At 43.4% G+C, this 23,560-nt stretch overlaps 1 protein-coding gene and 1 pseudogene across 6 annotated transcripts in view; both read left to right on the forward strand.

The window, feature by feature from the left end:
• The window catches only part of LOC104010302 (spindlin-Z), a 97,945-nt gene that overhangs the window by 38,622 nt on the left and 35,763 nt on the right, over nucleotides 1–23,560 (forward strand). For 4 of the 6 annotated variants that reach the window (XM_087760376.1, XM_087760373.1, XM_087760377.1 and 1 more), the window contains one exon: nucleotides 18,112–18,337. In XM_087760376.1, coding sequence (XP_087616502.1) covers nucleotides 18,286–18,337 — 52 coding nt within the window. In that variant the 5' untranslated portion in view covers nucleotides 18,112–18,285. Of the gene's footprint in view, nucleotides 1–15,713; nucleotides 15,966–17,771; nucleotides 17,812–18,111; nucleotides 18,338–23,560 lie in introns of those variants that run through there. The other 2 variants (XM_087760374.1, XM_087760379.1) reach the window with 2 other exon arrangements.
• On the forward strand, nucleotides 2,807–4,573 carry LOC148055448 (uncharacterized; annotated as a pseudogene).

Here is a 23,560-nt window from a genome sequence, read left to right on the forward strand (position 1 = left end):
AGAGTGGCTTGGCAACTACATCAGCCAATTCCCTCAGGACTCTGGGATGCATCTCATCGGGACCCATAGACTTATGCATTTTCAGGTTCCTTAGGTGGTCTCAAACCTGATCTTCTCTTACAGTGGGAGGGACTTTGCTCCCCCAGTCCCCATCTTGCAGTCTATCCACTTGAGAGGTGTGGGAAGAGAGATTGCCAGTGAAGACTGAGGCCAAGAAGTTGTTGAGTACCTCAGCCTCCTCCTCGTCTGTTGTTACCAGTTTGCTAGTCTTGTTCATTGGGAGGGGGGTACACTTTCTTCGACCTTCCTTTTCTGGCTGACATACCTGTAGAAGCCGCCCTTATTATTCTTTGCGTCCCTTGCCAAGTTCAGCTCCAGCTGGGCCTTGGCCTTCCTGACCCCATCCCTACATAACCAGGCAACGTCCCTATACTCTTCCCAGGATACCTGTCCCTGTTTCCGCTGCCTGTGCATTTCCTTCTTGCCCTTTAGTTTGACCAGCAGGTCTTGACTCAGCCATGCAGGTCTCTTGCCTTCCTTTCCTGATTTCTTACACATGGGGATCGAGAGCTCTTGCGCTCTGTGGAAAGCGCCCCTAAAGATCTGCCAGCTCTGTTCTGCTCCCTTGTCCCTGAGGGCAGTTTCCCAGGGGGTCCTATTGACTTTTCCTAAAATTCAGGGTCCTGACTTTACTTTTCGCCTGTCCCATAATTCCTTAGGACTGCGAACTCCACCAGTGCATGATCACTGCAGCCCAGGCTGCCTCCAATCTTGACGTCACCGATTAGCTCACTTGCATTGGTGACCAACGGGTGCAGTATTGCATCCCCTCTGGTAGGGCTGTCTATTACCTGGCCTAAGAAGTTATCCTCCGTGCACTCCAGGAGTCTCCTGGATTGCCTACAGCTCACTGTGCTACTTTTCCAGCAGATGTCAGGGTGGTTGAAGTCCCCCAGCAGGATGAGAGCTTGCGAGCACGATGCCTCCTGTAGCTGAAGTAAGAAGGCTTCATCAATAGGCTCCCCACTGATCGGACGGCCCGTAGTAGAAACCAACCACAAGGTTCCCTTTGTTGGCTCGGTCTCTAATCCTTACCCATAAGCTTTCAACCTGCTCATGGCTGTTCTTCAGAGACAGCTCTTCACAATCTATCCATTTCTTGGTGTAGAGGGCAACCCCTCCGCCCCTCCTTCCTCGCCTGTCCCTTCTGAACAGGTGTAGCCATCGACAGCAGTGCTCCAGTCATGGGATTCTTCACACCAAGTTTCAGTAATGGCAACTAGGTTGTAGCTTTCTAGCAGCACGGTGGCTTCCAACTCCTCCTGTTTGTTACCCGTGCTGCGTGCATTGGTGTAGAGGCACTTCAGCTGGGCTGTCGGCCATGTCACCTTTTTGGAGGAACACACCTTAATTCCTTTGAGGTAGTTCACCGGTGTTCCCCTGTTGGCTACTATTACCTCAGGGGCCCCTGGCTCATCTCCGTAAGACTTCAAGTGTGCTCCAGTGTACCCAACACATCGCAGAGCAACAGGCTGAGGGCCCTCGCTAGCACCCCTTCCCTCAAACCTTGTCATGCCATCCCACAGCTTGTCACGGTCAAGCCTCATATAATTCCCCTCCTCCTTCAAGTCTAGTTTAAAGCTCTGTCAATGAGCCCTGCTAGCTTGTGAGCAAAGACCCTCTTCCCCCTTTGAGAAAGGTGAATCCCATCTGATGCCAGCAGGCCTGGTGCTGTGTAGCCCATCCCATTATCGAAAAACCCAAAATTCTGTCAGTGACACCAGCCAAAGAGCCATGTGTTAATAGACTGGGTCTGTCTGTTTCTTCCAATATTGCTGCCCACAACTGGAAGGACAGAGGAAGAAATAACCTGTGCTCCAGATTCCCTTACCAACTGTCCCAAGGCCCTGAAGTCTCTTCTGATTGCCCTTGGACTACGCCTGGCGGCTTCATCGCCACCCACATGGAAGAGCAGTAACGGGTAATAGTCTGAGAGCCATACCAGGCTAGGAAGTTTCCTAGTGTCTTCCTTAACCCAGGCCCCAGGGAGGCAGCAGACTTCCCTAAGAGAAGGGTCTGTCCGGCATATTGGACCTTCTGTTTCCCTCAGAAGGGAGTCACCTACAAGTATAACCCATCTTTTCTTCCTCATGGAGGTGGTTGTATGTCCTGGTTTCAGCTGGGATAGAGTTAATTTTCTTCCTAGTAGCTGGCATAGTGCTGTGTTTTGGATTAAGGATGAGAATAATGTTGATAACACACTGACGTTTTAGTTGTTGTATAACAGTACAGTATACCAGTATACTGTATATACAGTATACTACCAGTATATAAGCTGGGGGAGTTGGCTGGGGAGCAGCGATTGCTGCTCGGGGATGAGCTAGGCATTGGTCGGCAGGTGGTGAGTAATTGTATAGTGTATCACTTACTTTATATATTATTATTGCATTAATATTATTATTACTACTACTACTACTACTACTATTACTACTACTACTATTCTATTTCATTTTACTTCAATTATTAAACTGTTATTATCTCAACCCATGAGTTTTCTCACTTTTACCTTTCCAGTTCTTTCCCCTATCCCACCGGGGTTGGGGGGAGTGAGCGAGCGGCTGTGTGGTGGTTAGTTGCTGGCTCGGGTTAAACCACGACAGTCCTTTTTGGTGCCCAACGCGGGGCACGAAGGGTTTGAGATAATAACAGATTAACCAGAGTGTATTAAGGAATTTGTATCTGTTAACAGTTGCCGGTCATAATATTGATTCATCTGTTCTTGGTATTAGTCTACCTGATCTGCACCATGCTCTTGTTTTTGCAGTACGTGTTAAAGATTGGTGTTGGGTTTTGCAGTTTGCTGTGCTCTGCAGTGATTAGTGATGTTTTGCCTGGGAGATTTGTTATTAAAACACTGCCCTTGAGCGCTATCTGGTATTTGGGTTCTGTACTGAAGCCATTACTGTACTTCGGGTACCACCTCATGGAGACAATTAGCAATTATGCCTCTTCCTCTGAGAGGTTTTTTATGGAGGAAATACAGAATGGCACCTTCGCTGCCTTCTTCCATGATGTTTCCTCCTTCATTACAACAACTTTTTTGTATCTTGAACATCCTTGGGTAGTTAAGATATATCTATTGGTAGATCTTGGGAATATTGTTTCGGTTTTGTCTAAGGTTAATAAGCATTTTAAGAATATCATCCAGAGATCTGCTCCAAGGCTGGATAGTTATGAGTGGCAGGGTGTGTGGGACAGTATGGGCAAATGCCTATGACAGTGGGCCTCTCCAGTGTTTTCGAACTTCACCCCTGAACAAGTGCAGAATCCTGAAAAACTTGTAAAGTGTTTGGAAAAAGTATGTTGTCACCCTGGCAACTCCAGAGAGACACAAATCACTGCAACATGCTGGGGCCTGGCCCATGCCTACCGAGCCCTGTTCAACACTATTCAGAACCCTCAAGGGGAAGAGAAGGTCTCTGGATCTGACAACAAAATGACAGCCCCCGCGGCTGCGCCAGCCCCCGCAACAGGCACTGCGGCTGAACCAGAGAACCAGCTGGTGCCAGTATCAGTCGCCCCTATACACAAGAAAAAATACACAAGAAAATCAGCTCATTTAGTAAGGGCTGATGACGAGCCAGGGCCATCACGAGAACAGGAAGAGGAAGAGGCAGAACTCATAAATGAGATGGTAACAACCCGATCTCTGTCCCTGAGTGAGCTGCGAGATATGCGAAAAGATTTCAGCCGTCGTCCAGGCGAGCACATTGTCACCTGGCTGCTCCAGTGCAGGGATAATGGGTCCAGTAGCCTGCAATTAGAGGGTAGGGAAGCCAAGCAGCTGGGATCCCTTTCCAGGGAAGGGGGCACTGAGAAAGCGATTGGAAAAGGGGCAAAAGCCCTCAGCCTCTGGAAGCGACTCCTGTCAGGCATGAAGGAAAGGTGTCCCTTCAAGGAAGATGTTCTATGTCACCCAGGCAAGTGGACCACCATGGAGAGAGGTCTCCAGTACCTGAGGGAATTAGCTGTGCTGGAGGTGATTTATGATGACCTGGACAACAAGGAGTTATCTAAAGATCCAGATGAAGTCCAGTGCACATGACCCATGAGGCGGAAGTTTGTACAGAGCGCACCATCATCGTATGCAAACTCTTTGGCAATAATGACCTGGAAAGATGAAGACGGACCAATGGTGGATGAAATGGCTGGCTAACTCCGACAATACGAAGAAAGTCTCTCTTCCTTCCTACGGGCCTCCATCTCAGCTGTGGAGAAACTGCCTGACATGCTAGCTGAGAAATTACACTGGGAGTTCCAGCGATTCAAAGATGACATGTCCTACTCCTCACCTGTATGGACCAGTATCTCAGCTATTAAGAGTCAGCATTCTTCTGCTCAAGAGAGAAGATTTAGTGAATACACACCATGGGCCACCCTTTGGTCTTATCTGCGTGACCATGGAGAGGACATGAGGAAGTGGGATGGAAAATCTACCTCGACCCTAGAGGCACGGGTACGTGAGTTGCAAGGAAAAACAACTACAAAAGGGGGTTCTTCCAGGAAAATTGCTGCACCAGTTTCCAGTGAGCAGTTCCCCAGACAGAGTAGAAGGGCTGATTTTGCTTCCGATCTCAATAAAGGTACTTTTGATTCGCATTTACAAGAAGTGAGTAACGAATGGTATGACCAGGACTAGAGGGGCCCTGCCTCCAGCCAGGTGGAGGAAAGGGACAACCAGGTTTACTGGACTGTGTGGATTCGATGGCCTGGCACATCAGACCCACAGGAGTACAAGGCTTTAGTAGACACTGGTGCACAGTGTACCCTAATGCCATGAAGCTATGAAGGGGCAGAACCCATCTGTATTTCTGGAGTGACAGGGGGATCCCAACAGCTGACTGTATTGGAGGCTGAAGTGAGCTTAACTGGGAAGGAGTGGCATAAGCATCCCATTGTGACTGGCCCAGAGGCTCCGTGCATCCTTGGCATAGACTGCCTCAGGGGAGGGTATTTCAAGGACCCAAAAGGGTACCGGTGGGCTTTTGGTATAGCTGCCTTGGAGATGGAGGAAGTTAAACAGCTGTCTACCCTGCCTGGTCTCTCAAAGGACCCTTCTATTGTGGGGCTGCTGAGGGTCGAAGAACAGGTACCAATTGCTACCATAACGGTGCACTATCGCACCAAGAGAGACTCCCTGATTCCCATCCATAAGCTGATTCGTCGACTGGAGAGCCAAGGAGTGATCAGCGAGACTCGCTCACCTTTTAACAGTCCCATATGGCCAGTGCAAAAGTCTAATGGAGAGTGGAGACTAACAGTAGACTATCAGGGCCTGAACGAAGTCACGCTGCCGCTGAGCGCTGCCATGCTGGACATGCTAGAACTTCAATATGAATTGGAGTCAAAGGCAGCCAAGTGGTATGCCACAACTGATATCACTAATGCATTTTTCTCTATCCCTTTGGCAGCAGAGTGCAGGCCACAGTTTGCTTTCACTTGGAGGAGCGTCCAGTACACCTGGAATCGACTGCCCCAGGGGTGGAAACACAGCCCCACCATTTGCTATGGACTGATCCAGACTGCACTGGAACAGGGTGGGGCTCCGGAACACCTGCAATACATTGATGACATCATTGTGCAGGGCAATACAGCAGCAGAAGTTTTTGAGAAAGGGAAGGAAATAGTCCAAACCCTCCTGAAAGCTGGCTTTGCCATAAAACAAAGGTCAAAGGATCTGCACAGGAGATCCAAATTTTAGGAATAAAACGGCAAGATGTACGTCATCAGATCCCAATGTATGTGATCAATAAAATAACAGCCATGTCTCCACCAACCAGCAAAAAGAAACACAAGCTTTCTTGGGCATTATGGGTTTTTGGAGAATGCATATTCCAAATTACAGTAAGCCCTGTCTATCAAGTGAACCATAAGAATGACTTCAAATGGGGCCCTGAGCAACAACAAGTCTTAGAACAAATTAAACGGGAGATAGTTCATGCAGTAGCCCTTGGGCCAGTCCGGGCAGGCCAAGATGTAAAAAATGTGCTTTACACTGCAGCTGGGGAGAACAGCCGTACCTGGAGCCTCTGGCAGAAAGCACCAGGGGAGATTCGAGGTCGACCCCTAGGGTTCTGGAGTCAGGGATACAGAGGATCCGAGGCTGGCTATACTCCAACTGAACAAGAGATATTGGCAGCATATGAAGGGGTTCGAGCTGCTTCGGAAGTGGTTGGTACTGAAGCACAGCACCTCTTGGCACCCCGACTGCTGGTGCTGGGCTGGATGTTCAAAGGGAGGATCCCCTGTACACATCATGCAACTGATGCTACATGGAGTAAGTGGGTCAGACTAATCATACAACGGGCTCGAATAGGAAACCCCAGTTGCCCAGGAATCTTGGAAGTGATCATGGACTGCCCAGAAGGCAAAGATTTCGGAGTATCGCCAGAGGATGAGGTGAAGCATGCTGAGGAGGCCCCACTGTATAATAAACTACCAGAAAATGAGAAGCAATATGCCCTGTTCACTGATGGGTCTTGTCGTCTTGTGGAGAAGCATCGGAGGTGGAAGGCTGCTGTATAGAGTCCTGTATGATAAGTTGCGGAAACTGCTGAAGGAGAAGGTGAATCAAGTCAGTTTGTAGAGGTGAAAGCCATCCAGCTGGCTTTAGATATTGCTGACTGAGAGAAGTGGCCAGTGCTCTCTCTCTATACTGACTCATGGGTCGTGGCAAATGCCCTGTGGGGGTGGTTACAGCAATGGAAGCAGAGTAACTGGCAGCACAGAGGCAAACCCATCTGGGCTGCCGCATTGTGGCAAGATATTGCTGCCCGGATAGAGAACCTGGTTGTAAAAGTACGTCACGTAGATGCTCACGTACCCAAGAGCTGGGCCACTGAAGAACATCAAAACCATCAGCAGGTGGATCAGGCTGCTAAGATTGAAGTGGCTCAGGTGGATCTGGACTGGCAACAGAAGGGTGAGTTATTTCTAGCTCAGTGGGCCCATGACACCTCAGGCCATCAAGGAAGAGATGCAACATCTAGATGGGCTCGTGATCGAGGGGTGGATTTGACCATGGATGCTATTGCACAGGTTATCCATGAATGCGAAACATGCGCTGCAATCACGCAAGCCAAGCAGTTAAAGCCTCTCTGGTATGGAGGACGATGGCTGAAATATAAATATGGGGAGGCCTGGCACACTCCCACAAACCGGCCAAGGCAAGCGCCATGTGCTTACAATGGTGGAAGCAACCACCGGATGGCTGGAAACATATCCCGTACCCCATGCCACCACCCGGAACACTATCCTGGGCCTTGAAAAGGAGGTCTTATGGCGACACGGCACCCCAGAAAGAATTGAGTCGGACAACGGGACTCATTTCCGAAACAACCTCATAGACACCTGGGCCAAAGAGCATGGCATTGAGTGAGTATATCACATCCCCTATCATGCACCAGCCTCTGGGAAAATTGAACGATACAATGGACTGTTAAAGACTACACTGAGAGCAATGGGTGGTGGGACATTTAAAACATTGGGATACACATTTAGCAAAGGCCACCTGGTTAGTCAACACTAGGAGGTCTGCCAATCGAGCTGGCCCTGCCCAATCAAGACCTTTACGTACTCTAGAGGGGGATAAAGTCCCTGTAGTGCACATAAAAAATATGCTGGGGAAGACAGTCTGGGTTACTCCTGCCTCAGGCAAAGACAAACCCATTCGTGGGATTGCTTTTGCTCAGGGACCTGGATGCACTTGGTGGGTGATGCAGGAGGATGGGGAAGTCCCATGTGTACCTCAAGGGGATTTGATTTTGGGTGGAATAGCCAATGAACTGAATGGTATGATGTTAGTTGCTATATAATACTGGATGTCATCACTTCTATGGTTGCTATGTGCCATATCAACAGTATACAGTAAGAATCACCCAGATTAATGAAGAATGAACTTTGATGAAACCGAGCAAAGTGCAGCAGTGATGGAACCAGAACTGGCTTCATCATGCAACAATCCAACACCACACATCATCTCTCCTGCCCTGAAAGACTGTTATGATGGATGAAGCCCACAGTCACAGACTAAATGAACGCAATGAAAGTTTTAGAGGGATAGCCCATAGACTAAGGGAATTATATCTATGTGTATATATATCTATCTGTCTCAAAAGACTGGAAAAGTGGTGGTGATTAACTGGAATGTATTGGTCCAGAGGAGGGCCACAAAAATGATCAGAGGGATGGAACAGCTGTCTTATGAGGAAAGGCTGAGGGAGCTGGGGTTGTTCAGCCTGGAGAAGAGAAGGCTGAGGGGAGACCTTATTGCGGCCTTTCTGTACGTAAAGGGGGCTTATATGAAAGATGGGGACAGACTTTTTAGCAGGGCCAGTAGCGATAAGACAAGGGGTAATGGTTTTAAACTAAAAGAGGGTAGATTCAGACTAGATATAAGGAAGAAATTTTTTATAATGAGGATACTGAAACACTGGAACAGTTTCCCCAGAGAGGTGGTAGATGCCTCATCCTTGGAAACATTCAAGGTCAGGTTGGACAGGACTCTGAGCAACCTGATCTAGTTGAAGGTGTCCCTGCTCGTTGCAGGGGGGATGGACTAGATGACCTTTAAAGGTCCCTTCCATCCCAAAGCATTCTATGATTCTATGATTCTACTGGAAGGTGTAAGACCTGGGCATGATGTAGATGGTATATAATAAGGGGTGGATACTGTCCTGGTTTCGGCTGGGATAGAGTTAATTTTCTTCCTAGTAGCTGGTATACTGCTGTGTTTTGGATTCAGGATGAGAATAATGTGGATAACACACTGATGTTTTAGTTGTTGATAAGTAGTGCTTACACCAGTCAAGGACTTTTCAGCTTCCCATGCTCTGCCAGGTGCACAAGAAGCTGGGAGGGGGCACAGCCAGGACAGCTGACCCAGACTGGCCAAAGGGCTATTCCGTGCCATATGATGTAATGTTCATTATATAAACTGAGGAGTTGGCCAGGGGGCAGCAATTGCTGCTCGGGGATGAGCTGGGCATTGGTCGGCGAGTGGTGAGTAATTGTATAGTGTATCACTTGCTTTGTATATTTTTATTGTTTTATTACTATTGTTACTACTGCTATTACTACTATTATTTTTTTTTTTATTTCAGTTATTAAACTGTTCTTATTTCAACCCACGAGTTTTCTCCCTTTTACCCTTCCAATTCTCTCCCCCATCCCACTGGGGTGGGGGGAGTGAGCGAGCGGCTGTGTGGTGCTTAGTTGCTGGCTGGCGTTAAACCACGACATTGTGATACAGGAGGTAGGCCTTTCTGACCTTGGCAACATCTGTGGTGTAGATGGACTGTCATCCACATCATCCATTGACTGGCCTTTCAAATCCAGAGCCTCATACCTTTTGCACAGAGGCACCTGGGAAGGCGAGGTGGGCAAGAGGGTGTTCACCTGCCACCCCGAGCGTCGACTTGCCTCCAGTTGCTCCTTTCCTTTAAGCTACTGCCTTCAGCCTGGCAGGGGGAGGATACAGGATCCCCTTGATCTTGTGTTTTTTTCTGGTGGCTGTTCCTGTTTCTGTCTCAGGGAGAGCAGAGCATGGTTCCACCAGTCATCTCTTTCTCAGACTCCCTGATGCTCCTTAACCTTTCTACTTCCTCTCATAGCTCTGCCACCAGGCTGAGCAGATTGTCCACCTGTTCACACCTCACACAGCTGTTCTCACTACTGCCATCCATTACCAGTGAAAGGCTCTGGCACTCCCTGCAGCCTGAGACCTGGATGGCTGCATGTTTTTATGGGAGCTCTGTCTGGGTTGCCATATCCGTTCTGGCAAATGCAGAGGACATGGCTTTCTGCTGGGTGGATGCCATAGCTAAGCTCCTTCTGAGAAGGTGATGACCACCAATTGAACGCACTTCTTGAGCTGGTAGGGCGACTAGGCCCTTCCACTCAAACTGCCGCACCACACCCTGGCTGACATGCCACGCCTTGTTTGCCCCCTCTGTTCGCTAGCACTCCTTGTCGCTAGAGCTCCCTAGGCTGCTTTTTTTTATGTGTGAGGGTGGTCACGGTTGCTCTGGTAATGCCCAAGACTCATCAGCATCTTCCGTGAGAGCTGCCAGCTCCTGGCGGGTCTCTCTGCTGCCCTGGCGTTTCCCTGCCTCAGGAAACCCTCCTGTGTGGCAAGATCTGCCACTGCTGCAGATCAGGCTGGCTTTGGAGCAGCTCCCATCAGCGACATCCACCTGCTCCAGAGTGGGGTCGTCCACAGGCTACAGGGTAGATATCTGCTGCACCGTGGACCTCCATGGGCTGCAGGGGGACAACCTGCCTCACCATGGTCTTCACTATGGGCTGCAGGGGAATCTCTGCTCTGGTGCCTGGAGCACCTCCTCCCCTTCCTTCTTCACTGACCTTGGTGTCTGCAGAGTTGTTTCTCTCACATTGTCTCACTCCTCTCCTTCTGGCTGCTGTTGCACAGCAGTTTTTTCCCCTTCTTAAATATGTTATCACAGAGACACTACCAACATCACTGATTGGGTCAGCTTTGGCCAGCGGCAGGTCCATCTTGGAGCCAGCTGGAACTGGCTCTGTCTGACATGGGGGCAGCTTCTGGCATCTTCTCACAGAAGCCACCCCTGCAGCGCCCCCTGCTACCAAAACTTTGCCACTTAAACCCAATACAACATTTTACTGTTTATTCTCTGTTTCTACCAGTGGCCCACTGAGTGAAATCTTTGATACTTGTAAATGCAGTGCTGTTCTTAGGAATCCCTTGGAATTGCATGTATTGTATGCCACTTATGGAGTCTGCCACTTTTTAAGGACAAAACCCCACATTCATGTTGGATATGGAATTTCCACTGTATTCTTAAGGCTAACAAAATATCAAGCCAGTCAGATGTAGATTAGGTGACATTGCCTTAATTTGTAGATTACTAGAATGTCTGAAATAATCCTTTGATTGCAGTAGGATTTAGAAGTACATGAAAAAGTTCCTTCTTGGTACGCTTCTAAGAAGTAGAGGTTCAATTCTAGATACCTAAACTTTCAAAAAAGTAGTTCTTGATATCTGGGAAAAATTTACCTCCTTCAGTGCTTAATTTCTAGACAGCTAAACTTTGGTAGTCAATTTCAGTGATGTGGCACTAGTGTTCTTGAGCTCGAAAACATTTGGGAAATCTCACATTTTGTGGTTTTCATATGTGTATTTTATTTATTTTAAGAATGCGATGTGTACTTCTGTGAATGTTTGAGACAAACACTCTACCCTTCATTGTAGGGTGCTTAGAATTAACTTCAAAATTGATTTCTGTCCCAGTAATACAAAGCTTTTGAAGGTGCAGATGCTAGTGAAGTATCTCCAAACTCTTGGTCATTGAATTGAATATAGTGTGGTGTTTCTGTAATTTAGAGCAGTTGTCCAGGATCGCAGTGTCAAATGTAATAACTCTGTGTTTGGGTTTTTTGTTTGCGGGTTTTTTTCTGTAGAAGGTGGAAAAATCCTACTTGGCTTTTTGTCTATTGACAAATGGGTGCTATAATGCAGACAAGAACATGCTTATCTTCTGTGCCTTGTATTTCCCACAGTAATCATCTATGTAAGCATAAGGGTGCTACAGACTAGGCTAAAAACTATTCTATAATCTTTCTGAGTACATATTATGTTTTTTGTACTTTAACTACAATAAAATTTTTGAAACAGAAATAGGTGCTTTGTGACTTGGGGGGGGTGAAAATCCTATGCTTTCATGCTCTCTCTACTGGTGTTTTCATTACAATTTTCAAATGTAGTATGTGAGTTCTGAAAATTAGTCTTATGAGATGATACTCTTCAGAAGTTAGGAGTGTGGTCATTGAGCCCCTGAAACTTAAATACTAAGCAATTTCATTAAAATACTATTTTATAATATTGACTCTAATGAAGTTCTTACTGCTGCCTTTACTGTTACTTAAGTATACACTCCATCTGCGATTATTTCAAAATATATCTATTGCAAAACTAAGACCTCTTAAATGCTGAATTGAATGAAGTGAGAGAGACTGAGTGCTTTAACAATGATATATGTCATGAGGAAAATCCAGTGGAAATAGAGAACAAACTATACTGCTTGTCTCAGTAACAACTATATCTTGCTAATTCAAGGGGAAGAACAAGTATGGCAGGAAACATTGGAAATGGTACTTTCAGGATTTCTGTCTGTCCTTTTTTTTAAATGAACTTTAAATGCAGTCTTTGAGAGTTATCGTTTACATGTGTTCTCATAAAACTACACTAATGCTTCAAGATCATGAACCTCATGTTTCACCTGAAATACTATGTCTAACTTCAGTGGAGCTAAGCTAAGGACATACGCTGAAAGGTGGTTTAGACAAAACTTGTTCAAACTATTGACTCAGATAGAAGGCTTCTGAAAAATTAATAGCCTTTGTAAAGCTACCTACCTAGTTCTGAAACATTTGGAGTATTACCTAAGGGGGGGAAATGTTGGGATAATTGCTTAATCGAATGTTACTGTTAATAATTGTTCCTCCAATATGTTTTTTGATTTTTAGAACTCCTAAATTATATCAACTTCCGTAGTTTTATGCTATAATAGGGAGTTCTTGTCTCCAGACCTTTTCAGAAAACCTTTTTTTGCTCTACAATATGCTAAAATCCTCATCTAATCATTTGTTGTTGAAACAAAGTTGAAAGATAAAAGTTTACAAAAAGATTTAAAAACTTTTCATTCAGTTCCAGGATCATTATAAAATATTATAATCTGATCCCTAGAATTCATTGAGTGTATGCATGTGCTGAAGATAAAAGCCTGTATTTATATGAATATAATCTGGTCTGGTTTTCTTCTGGCTTCACTTTTTAAGATGTTTTGACTGTGGTGGTGGTAGAATGTATTTTATTATGCTGGCTTTTACTGAAAACATCTGTATACAGTGCATTGATTTTCTAGATATTTTCATATTAAAAAGGGAAAGAAAACCAGATGAACTTTAGGTAGCACTTTTTTTTCCCCTTTAGCAGTAATGGTACAGCATTTATAGTCCCATTGTCAACAAGAGTCACTTTTGTAGACACCCTGTCAACAAGGGACGTTTTGTACAAATTTCAGATTATTTCAACCTTCTGTTTAATAATCTACAGTTACATCAATATAGCATCTTAGAGTAAATGTATTTTGCAATTTTATTTTTATATATAAATATATATACACACACCCACGCACAGTTGTATACCAGTACTGCTTGTTTCTGTACAATTCTAGGCAAATAATAAATCTATGGATAGAGGAAAAACTGTAGAGGATATCAGAGGGGAGGGAAAGTAGTGCTTGATTTGGGGTCTGTCAACTGATAAATCCACCACTGAAATGTATTGCTCTTTGTGGTTGTCAGTTGTAAATAATTTTTGTGTTCACAGAGCTAGTTTACTATAATCTCTCTTCCCAGATATCAGATGTTACTACTCCTACTAAATCCTAGTGTTAGGGAAAAAAAGTTCTTAGTAATTGATATGCCAGATGAGTCTGTAGGATACTTTCATGCAGATTTGGGATTTGAGTGGCTGAATTTTCATACCTCAGGGAAGTGAAAATGTCCAACACAAACTGAAATCAGGTGTATATTTTTATATTCCCCCCTGTTATTTAGGAGATATTTTAACATTGATTGTCTTGGGGGGAGGGGGGCATACAGAAGACTTGCATAGGGTCACCTATTCTATTCATATGATAAGAATTAGGGAATCTAAATATTATATTATATTATTAATATTATATTACTTCAGCTGAAATGTATATCAGCAATTCTCAATTGAGTTATGGAAATCAAAATATTACGTACCAAGAAATCTCTTCAACTGACATATTTCCTTTCAGAATTACTTTGTTCACAGAAGAATGGTCTCATGTGGTTTACAATTAAAGGTTTACAGAAGGGATTAAACTGGTTCATGAGGAAAACCATAATCTGTGCTCTGAGTGTACATGCTGGTTTTTCCCTTCTTTTGCCTTTATGCTGAAAAAAAAATAATTAAATATAGCTCTATTTTCTTGTCTTGATATTGTTGTCTTCCTCCTTACCCTGATAGCATGATTGTACTATTATCATTAAAACTAGTATGATGACTGACAATTTGTAGGCCTTGCTGGTTTTAATCCATCATTTAACCTTTCTTGTGTGAAACACTCCAAAATAATTAGAACGGTATCATACAAAGCATTCATCTAACTTGCACATTGTTTTTCATAAGTGTATTCTGACCTAAGAAATAAAACACACCGAATATTTTTTTTTTGTAAGCAAAACACTTGGACTGATGAGTAGTTGTAGCTGATGGCTAATCAGAAGAACATTCTTTAAATGAAACCTGCAACTGAGGTGTTGGTGACCTGTGCAGTCAGGTGTGGGGGCAATCAGTGCCTAACTGGTAGGCTGTGATGCTTTTCTAAAAGATACTGGTAGTCCATAAAGGCTATTATAGTGTGTTCTGGGTGTCTCAGTTTGGATCAAAAAAAGCTACCTGTGTTTTATTTGCTATGTGAAAGAACAAAGTAGTGGGTTTAGAATTGGTTCACTAAACTGTTATTAAAAAGGCTGACTTTCAGAAGTCATACTGAAATATTTTGAAGTGACTTAGCAGTTTCTCATTTTAAATTGCTCAAATACTAAACTATAGTGCTGTCAACAGAATTACCCTCAAAAGTTGATTGTTTTGTAAGTCATCTTATGTACATCCTTCTAACAAGGAATTTCTATTCCTTAACAGTATGGCTTCTTGTTACTTAGTATGTCAGAAGCACATTACAAATTTCTTTTGTGTGGAACATGGCATTCTTAGACTTATAAATATTATGAATGACAACAACACATTTAATGCTATCGTGTAAATATTCCAAATCCTTAATATGGAAAATTATCAAGAAAAAAAATCAACCCTCAAAATTCAAAACCTTTTATTACAAAACTTTATTACAAAAAAAATATATAAGTTGTATATTTTTCTGATTTATTTTAATAAGACAAACAAGACTTCAAAAATTGTTACATATGCTTTAAAGTTCAAGATGTTCTCAAAGTATATCAATTGATCTTCAGAAAATCTCATTTTATCCCTCCTTATTAATGCCTTTAGAACGGTCAGTGTGAAACTGACATGTAAAGAATTCAGAATACTAATTTTAGGAAAATTTAAGTTTCATTTCCTTTCTGTGAAAATCTTAAGTGTTGAATTCGTGGAAGTTACTTGGCTGAGGTTATAGAAAATGTTTGAATTGCTGAATCAGCTTTTTACTTTAGTAGTCTTGTGTCCTTAGGTTCAGAGAGCACAGTGAAATGCTGCTTTAAGTATTAGCAAATGCATTGTGACTTTAAAAGGATTAGGAAGCCTTTTTCCTTCTAAGAGGTATGTCTTTGTTGGCGTAGTAGTGATTGGGGACAGATCATTCCAATAAAATGCTTACTAACTGGTAGAAAGCCAAAACTTGTGTGTTGTTTCATTTTTTCTTTGTAAATATAGCTACTTAACAAAAAATGAAACTAAAATGTCTATATAGTATTTTACAATTTCAGTTTGCCATTGTGACTGACCAATAAACCCCTACGATGGAAGAAGGCTCAGTGGAGATGGGCAAGGGCAAGGGCAATGTGCCCATGAAGCTCAGAGAATGATGCAGGGTGTGACTGACCACAGTTGTTGCAAAGAAAGCTGACTTTTAGATAACAGTTGAGTGGATCAACTGATAGTATAAATGTTTCTCCCAGATCTCATTAAAAGAGTGTGAATCTCTCCCTGAGTTAACCAGAGCAGCATGGGTGGAGTGAATAGGTGACTCAGTCCAACATATAATATAAAACCTAGACAACTAACAAAAGAATTTCGAAGAGAGCAACAGACTTGAACTGGCTTCAACCCATGTATTCCTTCCCAATGATTGGGGATGTCCAGCATCATGACGGTGAGCATATTTTAGAGACCGGTAATGGGGATCACATTGGTATTGTGATTGAACTGTGTATTGCAATTGCTATATTTTGCTAAGTGTAACTTACACTTGTATTGTGATTTCAGTATATTGCTGGATCACTCTGCTAAATCAAAAATCCCATGTAACATCAACTGTCTTCAGATAAGTAAATTTGATATTAAACATCACACCCTTCATGGGTGGAATATATAAAAGAGCCTGGTCAGAGAGCATTGGACTCTGGCAGCTATGGATTGGAAATCTGAAAAAAACCACATATAATACATACAGATGTTATGAAATATTTGCAACTTCCTGGATGACAAGTCAACACCTTACTGGAAAAGGGTATTTTAATTAAGTGCTGATGTTTTTCATGTGTGTGTGGTTGAGGGTCTTTTGTTGTTTATTTAGTATAAAAGTATAATGCTAGATTACAGTTGATTCTCTCTAAACCATAAACTCTCATCTCATCTGGAGGAAGAAAGGTTAATTTCTCTTGCATGTGTACACAGTCCTTGTGAGACTGAATATGGAAGTGTATTTTAAACTATAGTAAAATATTTTTGATGTCCTTGGTATAAAAAAATTTCTTGTGTTCTAGTAAGCAAGCTAATTGTGTTAGGCAAGCTAATTGCTTCCTGTTGTTTCTTCAAATGTGTTTTAAACCTTGAATATTGTTCCTCTGGTACTGTTCAGCATTACTGTGTATATAATGGGTAGATTTCAGGAAGAGATGAAATGTGGAAAAAATGATAAATTCCTTTAAATGGATATTTAAGTTTAATTTCACAAATTCTTATTGCTTCCTGACTGAATGTCTAAAAAGTTAGTTCTTCCAAATATAGCACAGATCTTTCAAAAAACTACAAATTGTCAAATACTTGCTTAAATTAAAACACCAGAAACTATTATTTAATTTTGTTTGTGTCTCTATTGCTCTTTATTCCTAGGAATATTCCTCTGTATTGATCTAATATTCCTAGGAGTTAGTGGATGTGATTCATGGAAGAATTGGCAAAGTGTTAGTAGATGTAAATGCAAGTTTCAGCATAGCACTTTTACTATACCTCAAGGCTTATCCTTGTATATTCAGTTGTTCAGTAAGGCATGAACATAAGGTACACCTTTTCCCACAGCTGGGTCACTAGTTAGGGTCATTTCTCTGTTTTTTACCCTTTTTTCAAAATTAACAGCAGGTTCCAAAGCTGCTGTTGGGAAGAAAAAAAGTGAAAGGGAGAAGGCCACCGATGACTGACAGATTACAGAGAACATGATTACAGCAATCACATTTCTTAAGGAAACCAGGCTAAAAGGATGAGCTGACCTAACCTGTTGTTTTAGCTATGTGCAGCATTGAAATGAACGAATTAATTAGGAGAAATGTTTGCTGTCCAGAAACATTAGTCTGAAATAGTTGATCTGTAATTCTTCAAAATTTTAAGTGATAACAAGTGGCTGTAACTTAAATCTTGGAAAAGACTTTAAGGCATTGTCCTTCCATATCTTCCTAATCTAGAGTAATGTGATTACTAAATGTTCCAGGAATCTGAATTTAGGTGTAGTGAATCACCAATGACTTTTGCAGATCTTCTATAAACTAATGATTTAACAAATTGGTAGTTTGAGTGTTGCAATAGAATCTGTGGGTTTTTTACCTTTTAAGTGTTAAGATTTTTTTCTACAGTTTTTTTTTAACTTATCTGTAGAGAAGGAATTCTGATATGTGGGTGTGAAGCATTTTGGTTTGTTTTCTAACAAATGGGAGTAGTTGGTTTGTGCTTTACCTCTGGTGAAGGTAGTGCAGTTTCTTCTGCTTTCAGGCAGGGTTTTTAAGGTAGTAGTCATTCTTTCCTATACTAAGCAAAGTTGGGGTTTTTTTTATGAGGTTTTTCTATGTGTATCTGTCTGTGGATGACTTTGATCTGATACAGAACTTGCATTGAGAATATGAGAAAAAGTACAAGCCTTAATATTTGGCTGTCTTCTTGCCTACCTGCCCTCTGTTTACTGAATGCGTCCAGAATAACAGAATATGAAGAGACTTCTCATTGAGCGTGAAAGAAAAAATATTTTGTTTCACTTCAATGTTTATTTTAACCAGGTCTCAAATCAGACTTTCTGGTTTGTTTTTCAGAGTGATATAATTGGAAGTGCTTCTCCTATATTTGAAGAAGAACAAATTGGTGATTGGATGGTGGATTAATAAGTAGCTGTTGTATTACGAGAGTAAGAAGATATTTTGGGAGTTGGGAAGAACCGGATTTTCACCCTAGTCTAGCAGCTTTGCTGCTCACTTAAACACAGATGAATGAAGACCCCATTTGGAAAATCACCAGGTCAGCGGTCCAGAGCTGATGCAGGTGAGGTGTTACTGAATTTGGGGGTTTTGTTTGTTGTTTTTTAGTGGGTAAGAAAATGTCCTTATTTTATAGATTTTCTTATGTACTTATGGCTTTATGAAGCTGTTACTGTTTGTGGTTGTGGGGTTTTTTTGTGTTTTTTTTTTTAAGATAAGAATTATTGCTTTCATTATAGAAACTGTGGAATTGAAAGGATATAAATAAACTTAATTAAGCTGTACAGACTTACATATAAGAAGTTGTACTGGTTTTGGCTGGCATGGAGTTTAATTTATTCATAGTAGCTTGCATGGTGCTATGTTTTGGATTTGTGCTGAAAACAGAGTTGATAACACACTGATGTTTTAGTTATTGCTGAACAGTGCTTACACAGTGTCAGGGCCTTCTCTCTTTCTCATGCTGCCCCCCCCCCCAGCAAGTAGTCTGGGGGTGCACAAGAAGTTGAGAGGGGATACAGCTGGGACACCTTACCCCAAATGACCGAAGGGATATAGACTAACACTTTAAGGGGAAAATTTCTCTTTTGCTCATTTCAGAAGTGCTGGAAAATAAACAGTAATGTATTCACCATATATTTATAACTTGCTGTAAAATTTTTAATGATTTTATAGAAATCGATCAGATAGTAATTGTGAAAGAGCATCTCTCAAAAACACTTCAGAAAGGTTTTTCTAAATGTACACAGAGATTATAGCTACATTGTGTGTTTCGTAAATTGAAATAATTAGTCAAAGTATTTTTAAAGAATTCTTTATTTGAAGAAACTCAAAATATGAGTAACCACTTAGCCTTTTATGACTGGTTAGGCTAATTCGAAGTTTTGCAGCTTGATAGACTAATGAATCTCAGTAAGTCTTGTGGACTCTGTAGTAAGGATTATTAGCAATGACACAACAAAAGATCAAGTTACCAGTCAAGAATTGTACTGTATGATGGTATTTGATCTTGTATAAACTAAGCCAGACTGCTTTAGCTGTACATTCTGTTTGGACTAGTGCGCAGGACGGGGACTAGAAATTATCATTTGCAAGTTAAGAATTCTACAGTCCAGCATTTTGCGGATGAAAATGTTTGCATTGGGTTTGTGTGGCAAGGTTTTAGTAGCTGGGGGCTATGGGGGTGGCTTCCATGAGAAGCTGCTAGAAGCTTCCCCTATGTCCGATATAGCCAATGCCAGCCGGCTCCAAGATGGAGCCGCTGCTGGCCAAGGCTGAGCCAATCAGTGATGGTGGTAGTGCCGCTGTGATAACATATTTAAGAAGGGAGGGGGAAAAAAAAACCTGCATGGAATAATAGCAGCGGAGAGAGAGGAGTGAGAATATGTGAGAGGAACAACTCTGCAGACACCAAGGTCAGTTGAAAAAGGAGGGGGAGGAGGTGCTCCAGGCGCTGGAGCAGAGATTCCCCTGCAGCCCATGGTGAAGACCATGGTGAGACAGGCTGTCCCCCTGCAGCCCATGGAGGTCCACGGTGCAGCAGATATCCACCTGCACCCTGTGGAGGACCCTACGCTGGAGCAGGTGGATGTGCCTGAAGGAGGCTGTGACCCTGTGGGAAGCCTGTGCTGGAGCAGGCTCCTGGCAGGACCTGTGACCCCATGGAGAGAGGAGCCCACGCAAGAGCAGGTTTTCTGGCAGGACCTGTGGCCCCATGGGACACCCATGCTGGAGCAGTCCATTCCTGAAGGACTGCACCCCATGGAAAGGACCCATGCTGGAGCATTTTGTGAAGAACTGCAGCCCGTGGGAAGGACTCATGTTGGAGAAGTTCATGGAGGACTGTCTCCTGTGGGAGGGACCCTATGCTGGAGCAGGGGAAGAGTGTGAGGAGGCCTTCCCCTGAGGAGGAAGGAGCAGCAGAGACAAAATGTTATGAACTGACCGCAACCCCCATTCCCCATCCCCCTGCTGCTCAGGGGGAGGAGGTAGTGAAAATCGTGAGTGATGTTGAGCCCGGGAAGAAGGGAGGGGTGGGGGGAAGGTGTTTTAAGATTTAGATTTTATTTCTCATTACCCTACTCTGATTTGATTGGCAATAAATTAAACTAATTTCCCCGAGTTGAGTCTGATTTGCCCGTGACGGTAATTGGTGAGTGATCTCTCCCTGCCCTTATCTCGACCCATGAGCCTTTCATTATATTTTCTCTCCCCTGTCCAGCTGAGGAGGGGGACTGATAGAGTGGCTTTGGTGGGCACCTGGCATCCAGTCAGGTTCAACCCACCACAGTGTTGAAAGTGAATGCTGTTCATTTGTTCCTCTGTTTAATTATTTGCTTTTTAGTTGAACTTAGCTGAGTAATGTAACTTTCTTTGTAGTTGTTTTCTCTCTTCTGGAATTACTTCATGTTCTTTGGCGGGGGGGAAATGATGCCCTTCCTACTTTGTACTGCAAAATTCACTAGTGGCCCGCACAGTGAAAAACTTTGCAGACAAATGGCACAGCACATCATCTAACCCTGACCATCATTTATTGGTGCTTTCCAAAAAATGTCATGAAACCAAATCAGTTTCATATAAAATTGGGAAAGCTCAATTAATTTTTAAAATATCCAAGTGATAGTCCATTATGGTGCTTTTAAATACTTACACAGTTCATTTAGAAGTGAAGCAATTGATATTGGAAGATTTCTTTGAAACCTTTTGGTTTCAAAACCAGGCTTTCAAAAACATTTTTATTTGTGACTAGCTTGAATTAATGTTAGTTTACTGTCACTCATTTGAAACATCTAGCGATTTCAAAGATAGTTCCTGAAAGTATTTTTGATAGCTTTAAAGAAGAAACGCAGTGCAGAGTTTTAGACATTGGCTTCAATGACTTTTCATTCAGCCAACTGATATGAGCCATCCTTCTTGACACCACCAGAGTTTTTGTGGAAGGAGAATTTTATTTGTAATAGAAGAGAAAATGTAGACATTAGGTTTTTAAAGGTAACTTTTAGAAGAATTTTGTCTAATAATCTAATTGTGACATACAATGAACAATAGCATGACAGCAGATTTGAGGAATCACAGTGTGAACTTTATGTAGAGGGTGATTTTTGTGAATGAAAATACGTAATTTTACGTGTTGAGTAGACAAAAGGAGGGCCAGGGAGAATCTCCCTCCTTTGTTGGATGCAGAAGGTAACCTTGCCACGAAGGATGAGGAGAAGGCAGAGGTACTCAATGCCTTCTTTGCCTCAGTCTTTAATAGTCAAGCTAGTCATCCTCAGGTTTTTCAGGCCCCTGAGCTGGGAGATGGAGACAGGACGCAGAGTGAAGTCCCAGTTGTCGAAGAGGTGGCAGTCACTGACTTGCTCCTCCACCTGGATGCCCACAAGTCCATGGGGCCAGATGGGATCCACCCAAGGATACTGAGGGAGCTGGCAGAGGAGCTTGCCAAGCCACTCTCCATCATTTCTCAGCAGTCCTGGTCAACCACGGAGGTCCCAGATGACTGGAAGCTAGAAAATGTGATGCCCATCTACAAGAAGGGTCGGAAGGAGGATCCGGGGAACTACAGGCCTGTCAGCCTGACCTTGGTGCCAGGGAAGGTCATGGAACAAATTATCTTGAGTGCCATTACAGGGCACGTGTGGGACAACCGGGGGATCAGGCTCAGCCAGCATGGGTTTATGAAAGGGAGATCCTGTTTCACTAACCTGGTCTCCTTCTATGACAAGGTGACCCACTTAGTGGATGAGGGGAAGGCTGTGGATGTTGTCTACTTGGACTTTAGTAAGGCCTTTGACACTGTCTCCCACAGCATTCTCCTGGAGAAGCTGGATGCTCACAGCTTGGACGGGCGTACTCTGTGCTGGGTTAAAAACTGGCTGTATGGCCAGGCCCAGAGAGTGGTGGTGAATGGAGTCAAATCCAGTTGGCGGCCGGTCACGAGTGGTGATCCCCAGGGCTCAGTGTTGGGGCTGGTCCTGTTCAACATCTTCATTGATGATCTGGATGAGGGGATTGAGTGCACCCTCAGGAAGTTTGCAGATGACACCAAGTTGGGTGGAAGTGTCGATCTGCTGGAGGGTAGGAAGGGTCTACAGAGGGACCTGGACAGGATGGATCGATGGGCCGGGGCCAACTCTATGAGATTGAACAAGGCTATGTGACGAGTCCTGCACTTGGTTCACAACAACCCCATGCAACGCTACAGGCTGGGGGAGGAGTGGCTGGAGAGCTGCCTGGCAGAAAAGGACCTGAGGGTGTTGGTTGACAGCCGCCTGAACATGAGCCAGCAGTGTGCTCAGGTGGCCAAGAGGGCCAAAGGCATCCTGGCCTGTATCAAGAATAGTGTGGCGAGCAGGACCAGGGAGGTGATAGTGCCCCTGTACTCGGCACTGGTGCGGCCGCACCTCCAGTACTGTTTTCACTTTTGGGCCCCTCACTACAAGAAGGACATCGAGGTGCTGGAGCATGTCCAGAGGAGGGCAACGAAGCTGGCGAAGGGTCTAGAGAACAAGTCTTATGAGGAGTGGCTGAGGGAGCTGGGTTTGTTTAGTCTGGAGAAGAGGAGGCTGAGGGGAGACCTTATTGCTCTCTACAACTACCTGAAAGGAGGTTGTAGTGAGGTGGGGGTCGGTCTCTTCTCCCTAGTAACAAGTGATAGAACAAGAGGAAATGTGGTCAAGTTGTGCCAGGGGAGGTTTAGATTAGATATATTAGGAAAAATTTCTTCACGGAGAGAGTGATTAGGCATTGGAACAGACTGCCCAGGGAAGTGGTACAATCACAGTCCCTGGAAGTATTCAAAAAACGTGTGGATGTGGTGCTTAGGGACATGGTTTAGAGGTGGACCAGGCAGTTAGGTTAATAGGTTGGATTCGATGATCTCAGAGGTCCTTTCCAACCTTAACGATTATACGATTCTATATTTTCTCCTTCCTCAGATCTATCAAAGTTTGACTCTTTGCTGCTTATTATGAAGAAGCATAAAAGAAATCCAATCACTTTGTGTGTGTTTGGGTTTTTTTGTTGCTGTTGTTCAGTATTAACTTCTCTTTTTATATTCATGGCACCTTAGTTGTACAGAGTTTATTTTGAATGATGTCTAAAACATGGAATTTCATGGAATGTGATAGTTAGAACAGTAGCACTTGTCATTCCATAGTCAGAAGGAGGTAAAGGGTATGAACTTAAATCCATTCAATGACATTCATGCTATATAGAATCTGATAACTCTCCATTATTGTTCTCTAATTACTGTTAACATCTTCGAAGTCACAATATTGATTGAGAT

The sequence above is a fragment of the Nipponia nippon genome, unplaced genomic scaffold, assembly GCF_047370975.1.
Source record: "Nipponia nippon isolate SJK-2023a ecotype South Korea unplaced genomic scaffold, ASM4737097v1 scaffold_22, whole genome shotgun sequence".
NCBI lineage: Eukaryota > Metazoa > Chordata > Aves > Pelecaniformes > Threskiornithidae > Nipponia > Nipponia nippon.